General features: G+C 54.8%; 1 protein-coding gene across 1 annotated transcript in view; it reads left to right on the top strand.

Annotated features, from left to right (window-relative positions):
* Positions 1-23,107, top strand: part of CELSR3 (cadherin EGF LAG seven-pass G-type receptor 3) — a 61,186-nt gene that overhangs the window by 30,485 nt on the left and 7,594 nt on the right. Inside the window, exons 5-28 of the mRNA XM_026650450.2 lie at positions 1,352-1,440; positions 1,930-2,087; positions 2,555-2,718; positions 3,537-3,662; positions 4,160-4,329; positions 4,732-4,917; positions 5,219-5,329; positions 5,855-6,023; positions 6,448-6,589; positions 7,330-7,450; positions 8,162-8,345; positions 8,575-8,676; positions 9,791-9,805; positions 12,383-12,477; positions 14,302-14,511; positions 15,073-15,256; positions 16,421-16,570; positions 17,347-17,515; positions 17,987-18,154; positions 18,669-18,795; positions 19,175-19,381; positions 20,964-21,138; positions 22,278-22,390; positions 22,836-22,910. Coding sequence (XP_026506235.1) covers positions 1,352-1,440; positions 1,930-2,087; positions 2,555-2,718; positions 3,537-3,662; positions 4,160-4,329; positions 4,732-4,917; positions 5,219-5,329; positions 5,855-6,023; positions 6,448-6,589; positions 7,330-7,450; positions 8,162-8,345; positions 8,575-8,676; positions 9,791-9,805; positions 12,383-12,477; positions 14,302-14,511; positions 15,073-15,256; positions 16,421-16,570; positions 17,347-17,515; positions 17,987-18,154; positions 18,669-18,795; positions 19,175-19,381; positions 20,964-21,138; positions 22,278-22,390; positions 22,836-22,910 — 3,410 coding nt within the window. The remainder of the gene's footprint in view (positions 1-1,351; positions 1,441-1,929; positions 2,088-2,554; positions 2,719-3,536; positions 3,663-4,159; positions 4,330-4,731; positions 4,918-5,218; positions 5,330-5,854; positions 6,024-6,447; positions 6,590-7,329; positions 7,451-8,161; positions 8,346-8,574; positions 8,677-9,790; positions 9,806-12,382; positions 12,478-14,301; positions 14,512-15,072; positions 15,257-16,420; positions 16,571-17,346; positions 17,516-17,986; positions 18,155-18,668; positions 18,796-19,174; positions 19,382-20,963; positions 21,139-22,277; positions 22,391-22,835; positions 22,911-23,107) is intronic.

The following is a 23,107-nucleotide window of genomic DNA, read 5'->3' as shown; positions in this document are numbered from 1 at the left end:
ACCTGCTCACTTCCTGCAGGGGTCAGGGCAGGCATGTTGTCTGCCCCTTCCTGGGGTGTCATTATGTATCCTCTCAGGCACAGCTCCCCGATGCTGTTCGTCTGCTCACTAAATGGCTTAGTCCTTAGCTCTCTGGCTTAGCTGCCTGAGAGTGCAGAGCAAGCTCATCCCTTCCTCATTTCGGTATCCAGCCAGCCTCTCACTGTAGTGCCCGTCGTTAGGTAGCAGGGGCTTCCTTCCTCTCCTAAAAATAACAGAGAGCTCATCAGTAACGTCACTGCCTCCAAGTGACCTGTCTGTGCGTCAGCTCTTTTCATGAGGGCCGCTTAGTGGGAAGAAGGCCAACAGTGAGAACGTTGGGAAGAAGATCAATGTGAAGGTTGGTTTCTTTGCTTGGGGTCCTGCCAGAGAAATACCAAAGCGAACACATTTGTCATTCATGTGAATCAAAGAACAACACTCAACTCTGTGACCAGGGAGGCAGTGGCCCAGCCTGTTATGCACTGATACATGCAGGGTGACATTTGTGTCTCTGATCCATCTTCTAGGAGGGGATGTTGAAAACATTCAGCCAACAACTTGGGGTTAGTGAATGTAACCTCTTTTGATGAACAGTTGGCGAAGGTTCAGAGAAGAGCCATGAGAATGATTAAAGGGTTGAAAACATGCATTCTAGGGAAAGATTAATCTCCTCGAGTCTATTTCGCTAAACAAAGAGAAGGTTAAGGGGTGACTTGATCACAGTCTAGCAGTACCTACGTGGAGAACAGAAATGTGATAACAGAGGGCTCTTCAATCTATCAGACAAGGTATAACAAGCTCCAGTGGCTGGAAGCTGAAGCTAGACAAGTTCAGACTAGAAACAAGGCACAGTTTTTAACAGTGAGGGGAATTAATCATTGGAACAACTTACTAAAGGTTGAGGTGGATTCCCCATCACTGGAAATGTTTAAATCAAGATGGGATGTTTTTCTGGAAGATCTTCTCTACTTCAAGCACAGCTATTGGACATGAAGCAGGAATTAATTCAGGGAAGTCCTGTGACCTATGGTATGCAGGAGATCAGATTAGATGGATCCCTTCTGGCCTAAAATCTATGACTCTCTGTTGTTCCTACAGGTGCGGGTGGGTGTGTACACTAGTGTGTTAGTGTGTGTCTCCATCAGTGTGTGTGTGTGTGTGTGTCAATGACATGGTGTGCAAGGAGGGTGTTTGGGTGCATGGGGGACTGTTTGCAGGGAATGAGTGTGGCCCTGTGGATGCATAACTCACACCCTCGTCGCTGCACTGCTCCCTCCTGCCTGACCACGTCTGTCTGTCTGACCGTGTGTAACAGCGTCGTGCTTTGCAGGTGAGTCGAGCACCCTGGTGACCCCATACCTGCCGGGGGGTGTGAGTGATGGGCAGTGGCATACAGTGCAGCTCCGCTACTACAACAAGGTACGTGCCACCTTTTGTTTTCTCTCCCTGGGATTATCCTGTTTGTCCCACTGGCTGCAAGTCTGGAATTGGTGAGCTGCAATCACTGAGCGGGCTTCCCCTGCAGGCACATTTTGGGTGAGCTGAGCAGTGCTGAGGGTCTGGGGATGTCCAGGCTGGATGTCCGGGACAGGAGACCCTCAGTTCGTTAGGGAGGTCCCTGCTGTCCTGCCTTCCAAGCCCTGATTCAGCTTTCCAGTTCTGATTCTCCTAGCCAGGAGACCTGTCTTCTCGCCTTCTTTGTCCCACCGATAGGCCTCGTCGCCAATGGGAGTTGGGTCTCATTTTTCTATCGTTGTGAAAGTAGAAGGGATGCAAGGCTAGGAGGCCACCCAGAGAGACCTGCAGATCTGAGGCACATTTGTGCCGTGCACATGGTGTGTCTCCTTGTGCTGAAGGAGCCGGCGCTGAGGGAAACCCCCTACTAACTCCTTGTTTTTTTGGTTTCAGCCCAAGATTGGCTCCCTGGGGGTGGTGCAGGGGCCTTCCAAAGACAAGGTGGCCATCCTGATGGTGGACGAATGCGATGCATCGGTGGCACTGCAGTTCGGCAGTGAGATTGGCAACTACTCCTGCGCAGCAGAGGGCACGCAGTCCAGCTCCAAGAAGTGAGTGTCCCGAGGGCCTGCTGCTCACTGCAGGGGGGTGAGGGATTTAGGAACAGGGATAACCAGACTAAAAGGGAGCTCTGAGCTCTCCAAGTCCTGGCAGGAAGGAGCCTACACTGCTCCCACTCAGCGTATACTCCACTTGACCTGGGAAAGCTGGGGTGCCATGGAGCCAGAAGTCCCCCAAAGTCCTGGTTGTCTCTGGTCTGTCCCACATCCTGCATGCCTGGCTGGCAGGACAGTGTCAAAGGCCTGGCATTAATGCATGATGATATTGCCACAGAGCCTGAGCATGGAGCTTCCGCCTCTTTCCCCTGGCTACGGGACCCAGGATGGGGCCTCAGTTATTGTTCCCATCCCCAGCAGGTTGTAACAGCCTGCTGCTGCACTGAGGGGAACGGACCAGTGTAGTGCTCTGTGGGGCCTGGATCTCTGCACAAATGCCTCTTACAGGCCTCTTCTCACAGGTCCCTCGACCTCACAGGGCCCCTGCTCCTCGGAGGGGTCCCCAATCTGCCTGAGAACTTCCCAGTGGCCCACAGGGACTTTGTGGGGTGCATGAGAGACCTGTACATCGACAGCAAACGGCTCGACCTGGCTACCTACATTGCAAACAATGGGACCTCTGCAGGTAACAGGAGTGTGTGGCACCTCTGCTCTGTACCAAGGCCCGGGGGCTGCATGTCCTCCCTGCTCCCCACTGTCTCCCCAAAACGGAGCTACCAAAAGTTGCTGGGCTGACAGCCCAGGACCCAGAATCCTCTGTCCATAGACAGGGCTGCCCAGGCTCTAATAACAACAGCACAGGTAGCAATTAGCACCAGCTTCCTCACAGGACCCCGACTCTTTCCAGGAAAAAGAGAGAAACTCGGTCTCCAGAGCCCATTCAGTCTAGGAGCGCAGGGCCTGCCAGTGGTGCTGGTGTTCTTTGCGAAGTAGACGCCTCTGCTCTGCACAAGGACCTGGACAGACAGCAGCTTATTTCACATCTCATTGGATAGTCCAGACCTGGGCCAGATTCCAGCCAGGATCCTAGCAGTGAAAGACTCCTTATCCACGAATAGCCCCTGTTCTCATCCCCAAATAGCGCTTCGCCATGTTGCACCATCCAGGAGCTTTACATCTGGTAGCACATATGGGGAATGCAAAGCCAGCCTGTCCCTCGGGGGGTGATTCCCTGGCAAAAGTCACTCTAGCTCTATGCTGCCTTTTCACACAATAAGGGGCCCTTGTTCCTGGGCAGGAGGGCAGAGCACGGTGGCTGTGTACTGACCGGGGCGTAGAGATCTTAGCCGCGGCTTCCACCTTTGGTTGCTCTGAGGAGCTGCTGAGATTTCTCCCCCATCTCAATGTTCAAGGTGCTGGGAGGGGAAGGTCAGTGCTGAGCCATTGCAAGTAACAGTCCCCTCCTCTGTTTCTGCCTTGGCCACGTGTCTGCAATATCCCCAGGATGCCACGCCAAGCACACCTTCTGCGATTCCAACCCCTGCAAGAACGGTGGCACCTGCTCAGTGGGCTGGGGAACCTTCTCCTGTGAGTGCCTTGTGGGCTTCGGGGGCAAGGACTGCAGGCATGGTGAGTGAGCCCTGTGGAGAGGCAGGCTGGGGGCGCACCAGGGACATGTTGCTCTGAAACTGTCCCTGAACATTCTGGTGAGAAGGAGCCAGTGGGGCTGAAGGCCCTGCATGGTCTTATCCATGCGACAGTGGGATTCGCTCCCACAGGGGTTCCCCGCCGGGGCCCTGCGGTGTGTGGTGTCACCAGCATTCGTGCTTTATTTCCCAGAAGGGAAGTGGCCAGTTGCCCTGGCAACGGGTGCAGTAGAGATTGGAGAAATAAATACATAACTCCACTGAGAGGCTGGCGCCTCCCGGGGATGGCAGTACATGGAGCTCCCTGCCCCTCTTTGGCAAGAGGCACAGCTGGGCTCTGGTCTGCTCAGACCCTGCAAACACTGAGCCATCTAGTCTCCCTTGCCAAATGAAGTGTGAGTGAAGGCCCTGGGTGGGAATCAATGCTCCCCACGTTGCTCCAAACCTCCACAGGCCTCATGCTCCTGCTTTCCCTTCCAGCCATGCACCATGCTCACTATTTCCATGGCAACAGCATCCTTTCCTGGGACTTCAAGAATGAGGTGAAGATCTCCATGCCCTGGTACATGGGGCTGGCATTCCGGACACGCAAGCTGGACGGGGTGCTGCTTCAGGCTCATGCCGGCCAGTACACCACCATCCTCTGCCAGGTACTGCCACTGCAGCCACAAATGCAGCGTGGGCAGCAGGGCCTTCCATGCTCTCCTCCCAGCTCTGAGAGGAAAGCCTGCTCACTGAATACAGAGGGAACCTGCCACTTGGTAGCTCCATGCATGGGGCCAGGAGCAGCTACTGCAGCTTGGGTTTGTCAGAGCCAGGTCCCTGTGACTTACCCTCCAGTCTAATGCAGCAGCAGGGCTGACACGCTATGTGCCACAGCAGATTCCTGGCTGGTGCAGAGCTGGGAAGTCTCTCAGGCGGGCTCCTGGCTGAGCTGGGGACCCATCCCCATGTTCAAAGCACAGGTGAGGAGTAGTGGGGAGGAAGGGGAGTAACCTGAGCTGGCTTGGGCCTTGCTCACCACTTCTGTCGCTGGCTCCCCTTCTCCTCAGCTGGACTCCGGCATGCTCTCCTTCGCGGTGAGTAGAGGCTCTGGGCACACCACCAAGCTCCTCCTGGACCAGATGCACCTGAGCGACGGGAAGTGGCACGACCTCCAGCTGGAGCTGCGAGATGTTCGCAGTGGGCGCGATGTGCGCTATATCATCACTGTCAACCTGGACTTTGGGCTCTACCAGGTCTGTAGCCTCACATCCCCAGCCATTGGGATCACTCGGGGGGGGCTGGGGAGCAGAGTGTGAGGGCTGGGGTCCTGGCTGTGAGATCTGTAATCTCTGACTCCTCTGTCTGTCTGTGCATTGCTAATATGCCTCTCACTGGCCTTGGGGGTAGCTGGGCATGTACATCTCCATGTACCTGACTAGATCTCTGCACAGTAGGGTTGTGTGGAGCAGGAAGGGAGTCCGGTGACCTGCAGACCCAGGTTTGGGGTCTAGGGATGACTGTGTGAAGCTCCTGTTTATTGGCCTCTTTTTGCAGGACACAGTGATTGTTGGAAATGAGCTGCATGGGCTGAAGGTGAAGCATCTTCACATTGGGGGGATCCCAGGGTCTGGCGAGGTGCAGAGTGGTCTGAAGGGCTGCATACAGGTGAGTGCTCAGTTCCAGCAGCCTCCCACACTGGGCGGTGTTCAGAGGTGGGAAATTAGAGTCTCCAGACCTAGCTGCAGAGGCTGCTCCCAGAGCCCGTTCCAGATGCGCACAGGATCCAGTCCAGGGCCCTCCGCTCCCAGGGGCTGCACCCAGAGCCCCTGTGGACATATGCTTCAGACTTGAGCACTCTGCATGGGGGGCCCTGGAAGAATGGAAGGTGACCACTGGGTGGAGCAGCAGGATGTGAGCAGCAGGGAATTGATGGGAACAGCCTGGCAATGTTTGCTGGGTGACTCTCCAGAGCCCTTGGCAGGTCTGGGAAGCTCGGTTCTAGGGCAGCACCTCTCAGATCTGCAGGAGTCAGCTCTACTGACCAGAGCCTCCTGCAGCCATAAGGGTGGAACCAGGGTCCCTGCCTTAGAGCCAAGCTGGGTCACCCTGGCCATGCTCCTGTTACGGAAGCCCTGAGCCCCATTCCTGAATGTACTTGGCTTTACCATGTAATTCTGACTTGGTTTTCAGGGGGTGCGCCTAGGTGACACGCCCTCTGGGATGGCATTGCCCAAGCCCAGCAGAGCTTTGAACGTGGAGGCAGGATGCAGCGTGCCCAACCCCTGCGACTCCAGCCCTTGCCCTGCCAACGGTATCTGCAGTGATGAGTGGCAGAGCTACTCCTGCGTGTGCCAGCCAGGTAGGGCCCATCCAGCAGAGCGGCAGGCAGCTCTGGCTTCCTTTCACTCCCTGTTCCCCTTTTCTGTTCTCTCTCCATTCGTTACTTCTCCCCTTTGCCTGGCTTGTCTCTCCTCTCTCCTTCTGCCACCACTCCTCAGGGCTATTTCCACACACAGCAATGCTCCCTTGAGCCATAGCACTATGGGTCACTTGGTAGCTTGCTCACCTTTGGGAGGCTAAAACCCAGTCGCGGCCAGAGACTGGAAATCCCTTTAGAAAGCGGCAGGCAGAAGTTTGGTTGGTCTGGCTCAGAGAACATAATGCCCTGTGATCCACCTGAATAAACTCCATCCCTCTCGTGCCTCTACCCCAGCACGGCTGGACTTTCACAGTGTTTCCTTAGGTTCGCTCCCTGTTTTGAAGGTCTGTGTCTGTCCCCTCAGGATACTACGGTGGGGACTGCATGGACGTGTGCCACCTGAACCCCTGCAAGAATAAGTCGATGTGTCGACGGAAGCCAGGCTCTCCCCTTGGCTACGTGTGTGAGTGCGGAGGAAACCACTTTGGGCAGTACTGCGAGCACAGGTGAGCCCAAGGGCAGCTCTGCCTCGGCGGCACTTGGCTTTCTTCCCAGCAACAGTCTCCAGGCCCCTCGCAGGGATCCTGGTGCGCAGAGGATGTTGGTGTTTAAGTCAGGGTTTGGGATCGGCCACTGCTTGTTACTGCCCCGCTGAGGTCAGGCTCCTCCCTTTGTAGCATTACTGATGGCTAGTGGGGAAGCAGCCGCGAAGGAGGGTGGTGACACCAGGTGGAGAATAAGCTGCAGCAGCAGATGTGTTCTAGCACTAGGTGATTGGTCCTGTTCTGTGTGTTCCCTCCCCTGGGAGGCAGCGCTCCCCCTCTGGCTGGTCACTAGAGTGCACTCGTTGGTGCAAGTGCACTGACAGGTGGGCTGGCTTCAAAGGAGGGATGGGGGCTCCTCTGGGATCTCCCCTTCCTGTACCCCACTCTGCTCCTCTTCAGAGACCCCATGTTGCTTTTTCTCTCCTTGTGGCTGAGGGAAAGTTGAATCCATCTCTCGTTGGCACCCATCAGTGCTGCTCTGAATATTGTCCAAGTGGGGCTGTTCAAATCCAATGCAAGTCCTTCCTTCCAACCCCAGCGGGGAAGCCTGCTGACTGCCAGGGGCGGGGGCCAAGCCTGGGAGCCAAATTCTGCTCCCAGTAGCTCATGAGCACTCACAAGGTGGCCGTGCTCCTGTGGGGGGTGTCAGGACGCGGTGGGTGAGAGAAGGCTGTCAGGTGACTGTGGGTTTCTTTCCTCAGGGTGGATCAGCAATGTCCGAAGGGCTGGTGGGGGAACCCGACCTGTGGGCCCTGTAACTGCGACGTGAACAAGGGCTTCGACCCAGACTGTAATAAAACCAATGGGCAGTGCCACTGTAAGGTGAGGGGGCAGCTGTGCATGCATACCCCTCATCTCGCCCACCCTCGGGCTCCCGAGCCATGGCCCTCATCCCATCTGCCTTTGTCGGTGGCCCCCTCCGGCCTGTAGTACTCTAGGCAACCACTATCTACCCTGTTCTTCGATGGCCCGCACCCCTCGCGCACACCCAACCTGCCAGCACCATTCGTAGTCCCGTGTCCCTGTCCCTGCAGGACTCCATTGCCGGCCAGCTGGGGCAGAGAGTGAACTCCCTGAGGGCCGTCCTTGCTCTCCTGTGGAAAGCTGCGCTTCAGTCCCCCCCGCTGCTGGGGAGCCTCACGGAGAGCAGAGGGGAGAGGGCAGCGGCAGGCCAGTGGGAAGTGGGGCGTACGTGCGCACAGAACTGGGGAGACCTGTCTGTAAGTTGGGAGGAAGCTGGAAGAGTGACAGCATGTGCTGCTTTGCATAGGATGCTGCCACACCGACCTGGGGCTGGCCCTGATCCCCAAGCTGGGGCTATGCCCAGCCAACGCAGTGTTAAGAAGCTGAAATTTAGGTGCCTGTCTTCCTAGCTGCTCTTGCTGTCTGGCTGGTCCCCCTCCCCTCCCCACTGTGTCCTTCCCCGTCTTACCAGGCCCCTCACTCTTCCCTGGGGCCCTTCCTTTGGCCACCCTGCTGCTCCCCCTCTCATGATTCATCTGTCTAACTGCCTGCCCTGCCCCTCTCTGGCAGGAGTTCCATTACCGCCCCAAAGGGAGTGACACCTGTCTGCCCTGTGACTGCTACCCCATTGGCTCCTCCTCACGCTCATGTGACCAGGAAATGGGCCAGTGCCACTGCAGGCCGGGAGTGATAGGTCGACAGTGCAACAGCTGTGACAGCCCTTTTGCAGAGGTGACGCCAAGTGGCTGTGAGGGTGAGTTTGGAGACTCGTGTATGTTCTGCATGGGACAGCAACCTGCAGCCAGAGCAGCATGGCCTGACTCTGAGCTCAGGCACTAGACTCTTAGGGACGGTGTCGGCCAAAACTCCCCAGACATTCTCCTGGGGCACTGCCCTTGATCCCCTCCTGCGGGACACTCTCCTGGGACAACCCCCCTCCCCCTGCTCCCACTTAACTCCAGCTCCTTCATTTCCATTTGCAGTGCTCTATGATGGCTGCCCTAAAACCCTGAGAGCTGGCGTCTGGTGGCCTCAGACCAAGTTTGGCCTCCCAGCTGCCGTGCCTTGTCCCAAAGGCTCCTTGGGTAAGTGATCCTCACGGGAAGGCTGCAGAAAGGGACATGTGGCTGGAGCCCTGGAGGGAACATCCTGCCATGTCCCTCAGCCTCTGAAAGATGGAAACCCCCCCCCCCCAGCCCACAACAAGGTTCTAACCCCGCTGATGGCCAGCTTCTGCTGCTAGCACTGCCCCGGGCAGTTAGGAGGAGCTGCTGTGATTGTCAGGTTTGGAGCTGTGGAGGCCTGTGTCTCTGAGCTTTGAGGTGCGGAGAATTGTTGTCTGAGGGGAAATGGACTGGAAAAGAGAGAGCAGGAGGAGCTGTGAGAGCAGAGATCTGCACAGACCCTGTTCTAGTCAGAGAGGTGGGGCTGCAACCTCACAATGAGATTCAAGCTACCTGACTGGAGCTTTTCTGGGGGTCTTCTCAACACAGCCAGGAGTGCAGAGCACTTCTGTAAGCAGCCTAGACGTAGGCCCAGGAACATCATTCATACAAAAAACAGGAGGGGCCAAAAGTCCTGGGAACACCCCTTCCCTCTGGCCCCACCTATCAGTGCATCCACTGCTGACTGAGCAGATGCTGTGGGCACTGCACCCTGAGACACAGAGGAAGGTTCTGCACCCACAATGCACTGCTGCTCCCTCCTCCTCCTCAAGTTCAACCCTAGCTGCAGAGAGCCAGAGAGTCCCAGTCAGTTGTAACTGCCACCGTGGGGCAGAGGAAGAGAGCAGCAGCCCAGGCCATGGAGATGACATTCAGCACCTTGAAGGAAAGATGACTCAGTGCAGAGTGGGGATCTGATGTGGCCCTGTCAGCCACACTCTGCCCCAGCTCCCGAGCGGGCTTCAAAGGTAGCCCCAGCTAGAGTGCGTTGTAGCGATCCAGCCGTGGCTGACTTTGGAGAGTGCCACATCAGAAAGGAAGGAGAGCAACCTCCAGGCCAGTGGGAGATGGGAATCACTGGCTTCTGGGAATCCAGAGCGGTTCTGAGCCTGGGAGCCACTGAGCCAAAAAGGGACAGTCCCAGCCCCTTCCCTCCTCCAGACATTTCCCCAGGGACGTGCGTTCTTCTCCCACTCCGGGTTTCAGCTCCTAACCATGTCGCTTCTCTTCCCCGTTTTCGCTCCCTCCTGATCAGGTTTGCGGGGTGCAGGTAAGGACCCGGTGTTGTCCTGTTTCCCTCACTGTGTGTTGCAAGGTCTGCGCTGCGTGGCTTTCCATTCCCCTCTCCCTGCCTGAGACACCCGCAGACCCCATGCTTCCAGGGCTGCTGACTGTGTTACTAACGCTGCACCGCGCATTGGCTTCCTTATATCCATGTCTGCCCTCGATTGCCTTTCCTATCCCCGAGCAAACTAACCTGCAGAGATTCAACTGCAGCCGGACTCCCTCCCACCCTTTTATGTCTTGCCGCCTTTACACTGTATCGTTTGCTCTGGGTGGCCCAATAGGCTGCGGTGCTGGGATCTCTCAGTGCTCCTGTCCCTGTGAGATGTGTGCCAGTTTCCAGTCAGCCTTGGCCATGGGCTACTGAGGAGCTCACTTGTTTAGGCTTTGAGGGGGAAGGGCTAGTAACTAGAGGAAGAGGAGAGTAAGTGCTGTCTGCTCTGCTAGCACCTGCTGCTGGTTGGTTCGCAGGGTGCTATGGGCGTCAAAGGCTAGTGGGCACTTCCCTTCAGACCAGAGGACAGGAGCTGCCATCTATTGGGGAAAGCAGATGAAGGGCCTTTAGAGAGTCCATGGAAAGAAGTGACAGTAGGAGGACCCCGTTTGGACTGATCAAGGTGGGGGCCATGTGTGGCCAAGCAGAGGATCTTTTGGGAGGAGCTCTCTGTGCCTGGCAGGCCAGCTTATGGCCCTTGGGCCAGAGCAACGGGGAATCATTGCAACCCATGACCTACCTTCATCATGTCCCATGTTCTAGAAGTAGAGTGGCCCCAACCCTACCTTTAGGGTTGCCAAGTGTTCAGTTTTGTGCCATTAGAAAGTTGGCAACCCTACCTATCTCACATGCCATATTATCCATTAACTCTTCTGGGTGGGAAGGGCCATTCTCTAGTTAGCACATCATGAAGGGAGCCTTGATAAAGGAGCCCAATGACTAAGAATGTTCTGCAGGATCCTATCCAAAATATGGCAACTCTGTGAGGCCACAGGGATTGTTACAGGGATTGAGGCTCATTCTTCTGCTGAAGGAAGGGCAAGAAGCAGAGAATAGGGAGAGTGGGTCCCCCTTTGCTGGTTGCTTCCACCACTGAGCCCCTTCTGTCTCTGGCCTGGGTAGCTGGGTTGATGCTGCTGTTGGCAATATGGAGGAGGAGAAGCCTGTAGGGAAAGATAGAGATGATGATGATGAAGGGGCTGGAAGGCTGAACGTGGGAGCTCCTTTGGGCCAGGAACTCCTGACCTCTCATCCTGGCTTCCCCACCAACCCGTCTGACCTTGGGCAAGTTGCTTCCTTGCTCTGAGCCTCAGTTTCCCCATCAGTAAAACTGAGATAATGCCATTGACCCAGCTGAGGGTGGGAGGTGCATTAGTCAGAGTGTGTAGCCCCCTAAGTGCTGAGTTGTTATTCTGCTGGCGCTGCTTCCGTTCCGGACATTGACATGGGCAGTGCTGGTGCCACTCATGGCAATAGTGCATTGTGTGCTTCATATGACAGCTAAGTCTATGGGGTGTGATACTGACTGGCATTAATGATGCACTTGCTGCTGCTGCTGATCATTGTGCTGCTTTTGGGATGGATAACGTGGACCCTGCTGGGGGACTGTTAATGAGGATATTGGTTGTGTGGATGGTTTTTAAACAGAATTGGTTGATAGTACATATATTATTATTTATATTCCAGGAGCTCCGAGGCTTCAGCCAGGATCAGGGCCCTACTGTGCTAGGCTCTGTACATACAGAGTGAGAAATGGTTGCTGCCCAAAGAGCTTATCATTTAAGGACTTGTCTACACAGAGAAAGCTACCAGGATAACTACACTGGCATAACTGTACTGCTGTAGCTATACAGGTGTAACTCCCTGTGTGGACACTCATTCCAGAATGTATGTGACCACCCGGGGAGATATACGGGTCTAACTAAAACTGTATAATTACACCAGTGTAGTTATACCATACTGACTTCCTCGTGTCAAAAAGTTCTAAGTAAACAAAGGCTGTGAGAGAGAGATGCAGTGTCCCAGCAGGTATTTCAGTGAAAGCAAGCACCAGGCCAGGTGGACTGTGATTTGTCAGTCATGTCTTTAGTCAGCTGTGGGGGTCAGGTGAGCACTGGGGGAGGTACATACTTGTCTGTCAATATGCAAAGGTGCATAGAACTGAGCCCCAATAACCCCATGAATTACACTGCTTGTTATTTGCTATTCATTATTCCCCTCTCTAAAAGTCTCATCCAGTCAGCTACACCATGTTACCAATCACATGCCACAAATAGGAAAAACAACCCACAGTCTGATCATGATTTTTCCCAGTTATTGGGTGAATTGTTACGGAAACTGGAACTGTTCACTGATGGACTTGCTAGTGACAACTCACGGATGAATGCGAGTTGGGTAGTTCAGCTGGCCCCCCTCAGCAATCCAGGGCTTTGGTGTTACTTCCCGGTGCTGTTCTGAGTGATACTGACAGCATGGTGGGTTAGCTTTGGGAACGGCACTGTCCTAACCAGCTGGGAAACTGTGTCCCGCATCTCTGAGTTTTTAATCTGCAACGCCCCCTTCTTTCAGGTGCAGCAATTCGCCACTGTGATGAAGAGAAAGGTTGGCTGGAGCCCGATCTCTTCAACTGCACATCACCTGCCTTCAAGGAGCTCTCAACACTGGTAACTGTCCCCTTTACTCCTCCGCCAGGCTGCAGCTCACTGCGAGGGGGTAGCCCTTGGAAGCTACATTTTCAAAAGAGATCGGTTCCCATTTAGGCCCCTAAATAAGGGCTGGACTTTCCACAGTGCTCAGCAGCTACCCTTGTGAGACTCGTGGCTGGGCTTTCCACAATGCTCAGCACCCACTGTGCACCCAACATCGGAGCTCTTTCGAAAATCCGGTCCCAATTATGGGGGCTGAGCTCTCGAAAATCCGGCCCTAGAGGGGACCAGAACATGACCCTGCTTCCATCAGGAGCCCCTCTCAATACGTGGATCCTCCAGACCTGCCCTTCCTTGAAATAGGGATTAATTTGTCAGACTATCACAAGCACAAACTGCCCCGGATGGATAAGTGCATTTATCCTACCCAGTATTCAAAGAGAAAGCATCAATAATCCCAAGAGGGCCACAGGATCAGATGATTCAGCATCCTCCATTTCAACAGCAATAAATGTTCGTGCAGCCGCTCTCTCACCATCCCCAGTGTGTTCATTTTTAGGCCATGTCTACATGACCACGTATGTCCCTCAGGGTGTGAAAAAACCACCCTCGAGTGACATAAATTACACTGACAGAAGTGCCAATGTGGACAGCACTATGTCGGTGGGAGAGCTTCCCCTGACAGCAGAGCTACCCTCGCTCGTTGGAGGTGAATTAATTATGTCAACGGGAGTGCTCTCCCATCCGGAGAGCTTCCAGCAGCAAAGCTGCAGCAATACCGCTGCGCCGCTGTAAGCTGTCTAGCGTAGACATAGCCTTAGTTATTGGCTGATCAGTAAGATTAAATGATGAATCTTTAGGTTCCTCTAACAATTTAGTTTCCAGGCATTGGGACAAGTCATTACTGCTGGACTGTTAATTTCAACGCTTAGCCTGCCTTTGAAATTCCTTTGCCCTGCTGGGGAGCTTCCGCTGAAGTTACTTTTTTGTTCACTGTTTTGTCACACAAATGGTTAACAACAACAAATCAACAGCTGCTGTTTGCCTGGGGTTCAGCAGTACCGAGCTCCACTGCTGCAGAGCTAAGCAGCCTGTAGGTGTAGCAAGGGAGAGTTAAAGGGATGCTCTCAACTGTCAAAATCAAAATTCTCTCTGAATATTGTTTAGTCCACCTCAGTTATGACTAACACTGCAGATTCTTGTAATTAAATGAGATGGGAGAGAAAACATTGTATTAGCTGCTCTTTCCCCCCAGTTTGTTTACTTTGTGCATAGCCCTTTCCCTAGTATAGTCAGTTTCACCTGGTTGTTTGTGTGGATTGTCACACAACAGCAGAGAAGAAAAGAGTGTCTGTTTTAAAACAGGAAAATGTGATGGTAACACCACAGCAAATGCTGTCTGGGCCCCTGGGCAGCCGTGACACCTGAAACCACTTTGAAACTTCTTTTGGAAGTTGACTAGATTTCAGGCTGAAGGGGTGTCTCTATAACCATCAGACCCACTTGCATGGAGTTAAATGACACACACCTGTCATCAGGGGTTTCTTCTCTCCCAGGGGAGCAGATTCCTGAGGTACAGTTTGCTGCTCACTCAAGCGACTGTTTGGTCCCAGCGCCTGCCGTTGGCCTTGTGACTGTCCCTAGAGATAATCCTTCCATTGACAGGCTTGCAGAGATGGCCAGCACAGTCCAAGGGCAATCTGATCCCCCAACCCAGCAGCTGGGTCTATAGCGCATTGGCATTTCTCCCTGTTACTCCTGGTTTAAAGCTGGGGAGGGAGGGACCAGATTTTAGCTCCACATCGCACTGCTTCATCCCGTCTCCATTCTCTCTGTTGGCAGCTGGAGGGCCTGGAGAGGAACGAGACGGAGCTGAACACCATTGAGGCAAAGAAGCTGGCGCACCGGCTGCGCGTGGTGACGGACCAGATGGAGCGCTACTTCGGCAACGACGTTCACATCACCTACCGCCTGCTGTCCCACCTGATGGAGTTTGAGAGCAAGCAGCACGGCTTTGGCCTGACCGCCACCCAGGACGCCCACTTCAACGAGGTGAGCGCAGTTCCTGTTGGGAGGAGCCCTCCTCCTTACAATTCCCTGCTGAGCAAGGCAGAGCTCATCAGCGCGGCCCCTTGGTCAGCCACAGCACAGCTTCTCTGGGACGAAGGATGCTGCCTTCTCAGCCTCACCAGCCCCACCAGCCTGGGACTGTAGCTCTGAGCCCCGTGGAGCAGAGGTCCTTACCTCCAGGTATGATGGTTGCAACCTTTGTCATGGCTTGTGAGCCATCAGGGGTGGTGCCTGCCCCATCTCATTGCTACTGTGAGTAGCTAAAGGTTGTGAAGCCCACGGCAGGCAGGGGAGAGCCAAGGGGGTGCGACCGAGCAAGGGCCAGTGTGGATTGAGTGAGGGAACCCTTTCCACTACAGCGAAGGGTGAGAGCGTGGGATCGTCTCCCAGTGGTGCCACGCTCAGCTCCGAGAACACCCCTTCCCCCTCCTTTCCTGACTCACCTGCAGCAGGCAGGGAAGGTCACGGAGAGAGGAGGCTTAGAAGATTTCAAAGAAAGGCTTTTACCTTCAAGCCCGCTGAAGACTCTCCCTCTGTCTGCAGAACCTGCTGAGGGCAGGCAGCTCGGTGCTGGCCCTAGAGAACCAGGAGCACTGGGACATGCTGCTGCAGAGCGAACACGGCAGCATGGGGCTGATGGAGCAGCTGAGAGAGTACACGGGCACACTCGCCAGCAACATGAAACTCACCTACCTGAACCCCGTTGGCGTGGTAACCCCCAACATCAGTGAGTAGGCAGCAAGCTGGAAGCATTGCCAGGAGGGCCGTGGCGCAAGGCATGCAGCTCTGACACCACACCTCAGAGAGTTACAACGGGCACAAATGCTAATCTGAGGCCATGCTCCAGCTGTGATTGTCAGCTGAGGAGGGTGCAGCTGGTCAGCTGTTGGATGGGAGGCCCCCAGAAAAGCCTGGAGTGCTACAGAAAGTGATGGTCTTTCCTCTGAGTCAGCTGAGACTTGGGGTGCTGTGCTGCTGGAGGGGATCTAAAGCTAAACTCCCAGCCCCCATCCCTTCGGGTCATGAAAGCTCCCATTGCTCTTTGTGAGAGTCACGGTGTTACCCGCTCTGTCCTGGCCAAATCGCAGTGGTAGCAATTCCATTCCAGTTTATTCCCCCAGCAGTGTCAGCTAAAGAAGTTATTCCTCGCTGCCCTGAACACTCCCCCAAGGGAGCCGCAAGCCAGTAGGTGGCTTTGGGATGGTGATTCTACCACGGTAAATCTGCTGCCTCTCTGTTATTCCCAGTCTTCCATAAATCCTTTAGGAAAGGATCCACTGACCACAGCCTTCTACAACTCCTCCTAAGTGCTAACCCTGCAGAAGGGGCCAGCATACCCTCGGCTACCTGCTGTTAACTCGCTGAGGGTTTGCCATGGGGTTCTGATGACTAGAAGGCTGACTGGTTCCACTCTCCCCAAACTCACATGTGGATTTGGGATGTGCATCCATAGGTGGTTCTCTCACATGGAGCCGGGTCTCTCACGTGGTCCCATTAGGGAGCATATGTACAGGAGGGCACATGTGCCTTTTATAGTCCCCACATCAAGGCCCAGCAAACTCAGTGAGTGCATTGCTCCTGAAAGTGGGCACAGATAGAGCTAGCGAGTACAGACGGGAGCTGGACATCCTTCTCACTCCCCACAGCACTGCTCCCTCCCTCCGCTTTGCAAGTACAGATGTGACCGGGGATTCACAAGTGACTGGGCTGAGCCCATCACACTGCACTCCTGACCTCAGACACATTTGAATTGGTTACTCCAAAGATAGACGCAAACGTGTTAACCCTGGCACGCTGAGCCCATCCCATTGCAACGCTGTCCAACCAGAGTAACGACCCTGTGCCCTGAGCTGTCCCAGGCCCCTGATTCCTCTGTCTCCTCCCCACACAGTGCTCAGCATTGACCGCATGGAGAACAACACCCACGTCCGGCGGCGCTACCCCCGCTACCACAGCAGCCTTTTCCAGGGGCAGGCCATGTGGGACCCACACACCCACGTGGTGCTCCCGCTCTCGGTGCTTACACCCCCCAAAGTGGAAGGTAAGTGAATGGCTGCCCTGAGCTCAAGGGAATGACCATGGTGTACTGGCTGCCTCCCCAGCAGGCTCTGTTGGGCCACTCTTCATGCCCTGCACTGTATTCAGTACCATCTGCCCAAGGGACAAGCACTGCATGCAGGGTAGCTGGTGAGGGGATATGCAACTGCCAGAACCCCAGCCTGGGCTGTCTCCTGGGTCAGTCAGAGATTCCTCTGCCCCAGGACCTCAGAGACCAACTGTGTGTCTTACCCCAAAGGCTCCTGGCACCTTTTTCGGGCCGAGAGGAGAGAGCCCCTCACTTCCTGGGCTGGGAGGGAGCATCCCATTGGCGCTGTGACCTCCAGGCCCGCAGGAGCTGGGAGCCTGCTGTGCCCTTGCAGGGAGTGTCTGGAATTGCTTCCTGGCGATCTCTGGGAATAGCACTGAGTGCTGGCCTCGGGAGGCCCTCTCTGGCCTTGGTGGGGAGGCTGCCATGATGCAGGGACCCTGCAGGCGGTATCCATGTCTTAGATGCCTCCCATAATGGCCATGGACCTCTCTGGGCTCCTCACTGCAGCCCCAGCAAAGATGAATGGGACTTTGTACAACTTCCTTCCCAAGAGACACCGCTGTGTCCCTTACTTAGTGCCCAGCGCTGGTACGTGGCTCATGAGCCATGGCCACGGAGATGGTCAGTGGCACCAGGCATTTCCTTCCCCCTGGCTCTATGTTCTGCCTCAGAACAAGACAAGACACCATTGTTACAGGCCCCTTTTCTGACCCAAGCTCTGCCCACAGCAGCCCCCACGCTCATGAGCAGGGAAGTGAACGACACAGTGAAGAGCTCCTCCCCAAAGCTGACCCTCCCGGAGCCCGAGCCTGCCGTCACCATCATCATCCTCATCATCTACCGCACCTTGGGGGGGCTGCTGCCAGCTCGCTACCAGGTGGATCGCCGCAGTCTCAGGTACTGGCCGCTGCATGTTTGTCACCCTGCTGGGACATGCGCTCTCTACAGAGAAGGCGGCAAGCAACTGGGTACTGCCAGCCATGCGGGGTCTGGGGTGCGGGGCTTTTCAGCATTCCAGCCTGGCTCATCTGACTGCTGCCTAGTGGCCTGTGTGGAGGCTGGGGGCTCTGTCCAAAGCTGGTATCTGCAACACTGAAACCACTCTCACAACTGGTCCTGCTTGGCCCCTGTGTTGGCAGCCTTCTAAGAGGCCAAGGCCTAGATGGACCACAGAGGATGAACTGCTCTCTCCCCACGGCCTAAGGCAGGGCTGAGGCTGGGTGGGCAGCGTGCAGCCTGTCTTGTGGAGGCGGATGTGTTTCAGGCTGTCAGTCCAGCCCTTGTCAGCCCCCTGGCATTCTCTGACAAGGGTCTGACCGGTTGGGCAGCTGATGGGCTCAGTGACGAGACCCTTGTCAACTCTTGCAGACTGCCCAAGAACCCCGTCATGAACTCCCCCATAGTGAGCGTGTCCGTGTTCAGCAACCACACCTTCGTCCAGGGCACTCTGGACACGCCCCTGGTGCTGGAGTTCCGCCTGCTGGAGACGGCCAACCGAAGCAAGCCCCTCTGTGTCCAGTGGAATCATTCCAGCCAGTAAGTGCCCAGCCTGTCTGCGCCACGCTCCAGGCCAAGATTCTCACTAGCCCCGGGGCCATTCCCTGCTGCTGCTTTCAAGAGGTTTAGTAAAAGAAACTGGAGACGTTAACTAGTTCCCTGACTCTCCTGAACCGTCCTTGCTGCTGTGTGCTGGGGCGGAGCTCTGTCACATAGCCCCCCTTGCTAGGGCAGAGGTGGGAGATCACCAGGGAGGGTGGAACTGGCTCACCAAGGTGCTGCCTTCTGGCACAATGCACTGTCCCTACTGCTGAGGGCAGAGGTCACCAACTTCAGGCAGCATTGAGTAGATGCTTCAACATCTGAACATGGAAACATCCTGTTACGTCCTGCCACCTTAGGAGGAGTAGAGAACTGTCCAGGCAGCCAAAGGACCTCTGATCAGGCTGATGCTCCTCACCTATGCACCCCCGGACCCCCAGGGCCTGACAGAAGATGTGATTTTTGAAGGCCTATTCCTTTGAGATTGCTCTGTGTTCTCTTGCGGCTGCAGGACTGACCCTTCCGGCTTCTGGACAGCAAGGGACTGTGATCTTGTGTTCAGAAACACCACGCATGTGCGCTGCCAGTGTTCCCAGTTTGGTACCTTTGGGGTGCTGATGGATAGCTCCCACCGAGAGGTAACCTTACCTCTGCAGAGGCGGGAGGGAGGGGAGGAAGGAGCGGGAAGGCTGGGGGGAGGGGAGGCCGGAACCACCAGTGGTGAAAACCAGAACAAGAGGATGTATTTCCATGAGATTGTTCTAGGCACATCGTGGACAAGTAGCAGAACGGAGCAGCCCCTGATGTGGTGGGGACCATGATCTAAACGCACCAGAACGTTCAGGGTAGAACTCTGGGTTACACAGGTGCAGACAGTGCCCACTGCAGAAATGTAGCAGAAAATCCCAGGCTGCTTCTCCCATCTAATTCCCAGCCAAAGGGAGAGACCTTTGAAGCCGACACATGCTCATGCTTTCTTGCCTGATTCTGCCTTTTGTCTTTGGTTTCCATCTGCAGCAGCTGGAGGGTGACCTAGAGACCCTGGCCATTGTCACCTATTCCTTGGTGTCTCTTTCTCTCGTGGCCTTGCTGCTGACCTTCTCCTTCCTGACATGTCTGAAAGGCCTCAAGTCCAACACCCGGGGCATCCACTCCAACATATCTGTCACCCTCTTTTTCTCCGAGCTGCTCTTCCTCTTGGGAATCAACCGCACCGAAAATCAGGTAAGGGGAGGAGGAAACAGTCCTGAGTGCAGCTGGGTGGGATGGCGTCATAGAATCATAGAATATCAGAGTTGAAAGGACCTCAGGAGGTCATCTAGTCCAACCCCCTGCTCAAAGCAGGACCAATCCCCAACTAAATCATCCCAGCCAGGGCTTCGTCAAGCCTGACCTTAAAAACTTCTAAGGAAGGAGATTCCACCACCTCCCTAGGTAACCCATTCCAGTGCTTCACCACCCTCCTAGTGAAAAAGTTTTTCCTAATATCCAACCTAAACCTCCCCCACTGCAACTTGAGACCGTTACTCCTTGTTCTGTCATCTGGTACCACTGAGAACAGTCTAGACCCATCCTCTTTGGAATCCCCTTTCAGGTAATTGAAAGCAGCTATCAAATCCCCCCTCATTCTTCTCTTCTGCAGCCTAAACAATCCCAGTTCCCTCAGCCTCTCCTCATAAGTCATGTGCTCTAGCCCCCTAATCATTTTTGTTGCCCTCCGATGAACTCTTTCCAATTTTTCCACATCCTTCTTGTAGTGTGGGGCCCAAAACTGGACACAATATTCCAGACTGGACACAGTACTCCAGTCATCAGACTGGAGAGACCTAGAGGGTAGGAAGGAGGCCCAGGAGAACAGCACTGTTGGCTGAATGCAGCAGGAGTGTAAATGCTTTGCTAGTTTAGTCTCCAGTGTTTCATATTTGACCTAGTTTGAATGGTGGCCCTATAAGTATTGCATAAAGCAACCTGAGCGCTGGAATCATCCTGCAGGATGCAACCTCCCAGGTTCATTGGGATGCATAGGGGAAGAGTGGGAGATTCCCCCAGGGAGGAATCTTCCCCCTAAATTCTCTTTTCGATGTAATCCAATCTTTTCTTTCTAGGTTTCATACCATGCTCCTCACCATGGAATCCCCGCCCCTTTTAGGGCCCTGGCACCAGCCATAGCGTTGGGTCGTGGTGCCAACTCTCAGACACAGGGCCGTTGGTTGCGACTTAGGACAGGATGTTGCTAATCAGGAGAGGCCCATGTCTGATGGGATGATGAGCTCTCACTCCTGGAGGCTGTAGTGCATCCAGCTCAGAAGTGAGGTGACTACTGGAGAGTCTCCTGTAGCACCAATGGAACAGCTCCTGGATCTGAGCTAGGTCTTTGGTTCAAGCCCCAGAAGTGACAGAGTGTTCCCCACATCCCTGAAGAACAGAAGGCATCACTCAAACCACCTACCCAATGCATATCGACATGTGTGTCGGAGAGGGACATGAGCAGGGTTATGAGGCTGCTTGGTTCGGATGTGGGCTCTTTGGGGTGGGTCATTCCAGGGTTTATTACTGACTGTGGACCCAGACTTCTAGCCCCTTTCTAGGAGGTTGGGAATCAGCAGCTTAGGTCAGGGGCATGCAGCAGAGGTACAGGAGTCCCACAAGCCAGCTCCCTGCCGTGTGTAGAGCAGAATGGGGATGTCAGAAATGCTCTGGGAGTGACTCTGCTGCAGCAAGGGAGATTGCCAGGCAAGGGAGGGCCTTTCCCCTTCCCCAGCTGCAGGGGCTGTCCACTCTTTGAGTGGTGATTTGCTCCTTTCAGTTCCTCTGCACTGTGATTGCCATCCTGCTGCACTACTTCTTCCTCTCCACCTTCGCCTGGCTCTTCGTGCAGGGCCTCCACATCTATCGCATGCAGACCGAAGCCCGCAACATCAACTTCGGAGCCATGAGGTTCTATTATGCCATTGGCTGGGGGGTGCCTGCCATCGTCACTGGTAGGTACCGCACGCTGGGCAGAGGTGCTTGGGGAGACAGGTTCCCGCTCTGAGGGAGGGAGGAAATGGATAAAGCTTGCTACAACATGGAAACTGCTTGGCCTTGGGCGATGCCAAAGGCATTGGCCTCAGAAACCCCCTTTGGTCAATGCCAACTGCTGAAGGAACAGTGCATGGGCCTCAGAGCTTGTCTCCTTTCTGATTCCATGAGCATTGTCCAGCCTGAGTGTCTGGTGGGGGAACGGGTGTGGAGGGGATGTATGTGCATGTCTGTGGGCATCCATATTTGCCACTGTGTGTGTGTTTGTGCTGTATGGGTCTAGCCAGGAGCAACACCGCCGACAGATTCTAGACCATGGAGATACAGTCAGTGAGCTACAATATGGTGCAGGAGTTATCTAGACACAAGGCAGTGATGAAGACACTATGCATTTATACCACTCCTAGTGTTTGACATGGTAGATACCACAGCAGAGGGTGCACTGTAGTTTTCTGGTGTGAAATGTCCGTGGGGCCTAGAGGCCAGGGTCTCACTCTTTCAGAAGAACCTACAAGGCTTCTCACCCTTTCTGGCCTGATGGCCATGAAGCTCCTGCCCTTCTAGGATTCATAGCATGAGATGCAAATGTTCTTTGGCAATTCATCTCGATCCATTTCCCAAGGTTCATCACCACTGGGGGCATGTGTTCCTGGCAGCAAATGCCCTGCTGTGAGGCTCTGCTGAGGTGGACATCTCGAGGCATAGGACACAGACCTCACAAAGCAGGAGAGACAGCTTAGCCAGTGCTAGATATTTCCATTGCTATGGCAACTTGGCCAGAGGCACTGGCAGGAACCGAGGGGAAGGAGGAGCACTGGATGGGGAGTAAGTAGACATGGGTTCTGTCCCTGGTTCTGCCCCAGCTCTCTGTTATGGCCTGGGGCAAGTCATTTCTCCTCTGTACCGCAGTCTTCCCCATCTGTAAATGAGGACAGTGATACTGCTCTCCAAGGAGCATTTTGAGGCTGCATTGACCAATGTTTGGTCTCTGCTTTGAGATCCTCTGGTGGAAGAGGCCATAGTGGAAGTGCAAAGTGACCCCACTGTCTCCTAGGTGGCTGTGTCATGGAATTGACCTTTCCCTTTTCTCCCCCTCCAGGACTGGCCGTTGGCTTGGACCCAGAGGGCTATGGGAACCCAGATTTCTGCTGGATTTCTATCCACGATAAGCTGGTCTGGAGCTTTGCAGGCCCCATTACTGTCGTCATTGTGGTAAGCTCCTCTCGTGTTTATATCGTGTCCCGGCCCACCCCCCATGTCCTCCCCTTCTTTGTACTCCATGTGTCTGCTGCCCTTGCCTTCTGCTTACCTTCCCCTGGTTTATGATGCCTCTTCCTCTTCTCATTGCTTTCCCTCCTCCATTTATATTTCCTCTATCCCTTGAGCTTTGCTCCTTTCTCCTGTGCTCTCTTCCTCCCCCGGGGCTTCCTTTCTTGTCACACATCCCCAAGCCCAGGCAGCAGTATGTAGCCCAGAGAAGTGGGCCTTGTGTAGAGCAGACAGAGGAGGAGGTGGATGAGCCCAGGTCTGCACAGAGTTCAGCTTCCCAGGTACAGGAGCTTGTGGAGGCACATGATCGAGACGGCAGGACTGGAGAGAGAGAGAGCCTCAGTGTAGGAGCAGCAGAGCAGCTTCTAACCACTCTCTGTGCTTTCAGATGAACGGGGTGATGTTCCTGCTGGTGGCCAAGATGTCATGTTCCCCAGGCCAGAAGGAGACCAAGAAGAAATCAGTTCTGTGAGTATTGATTGGCCAGGATCCCAGTGGAGGGTCTGCTGCTCTGATCCCTGGCACAAGTATCTGAACTTCTCTCCCTTCCCCACAAGCCATCCCCTTCTCCATCACTGTCAAAATCTGCCTGGCCTCCCTGTTGCCCGGATTCAGCCTTGAAGTCGCCTTCCACTACTGCTTCTGTTGCCAATATCAGTC

This window comes from Terrapene carolina, unplaced genomic scaffold, assembly GCF_002925995.2.
Source record: "Terrapene carolina triunguis isolate 2854851 unplaced genomic scaffold, T_m_triunguis-2.0 Scaffold89, whole genome shotgun sequence".
Taxonomy (NCBI): domain Eukaryota; kingdom Metazoa; phylum Chordata; order Testudines; family Emydidae; genus Terrapene; species Terrapene triunguis.
This window is presented reverse-complemented; position numbering and strand designations above follow the sequence as displayed.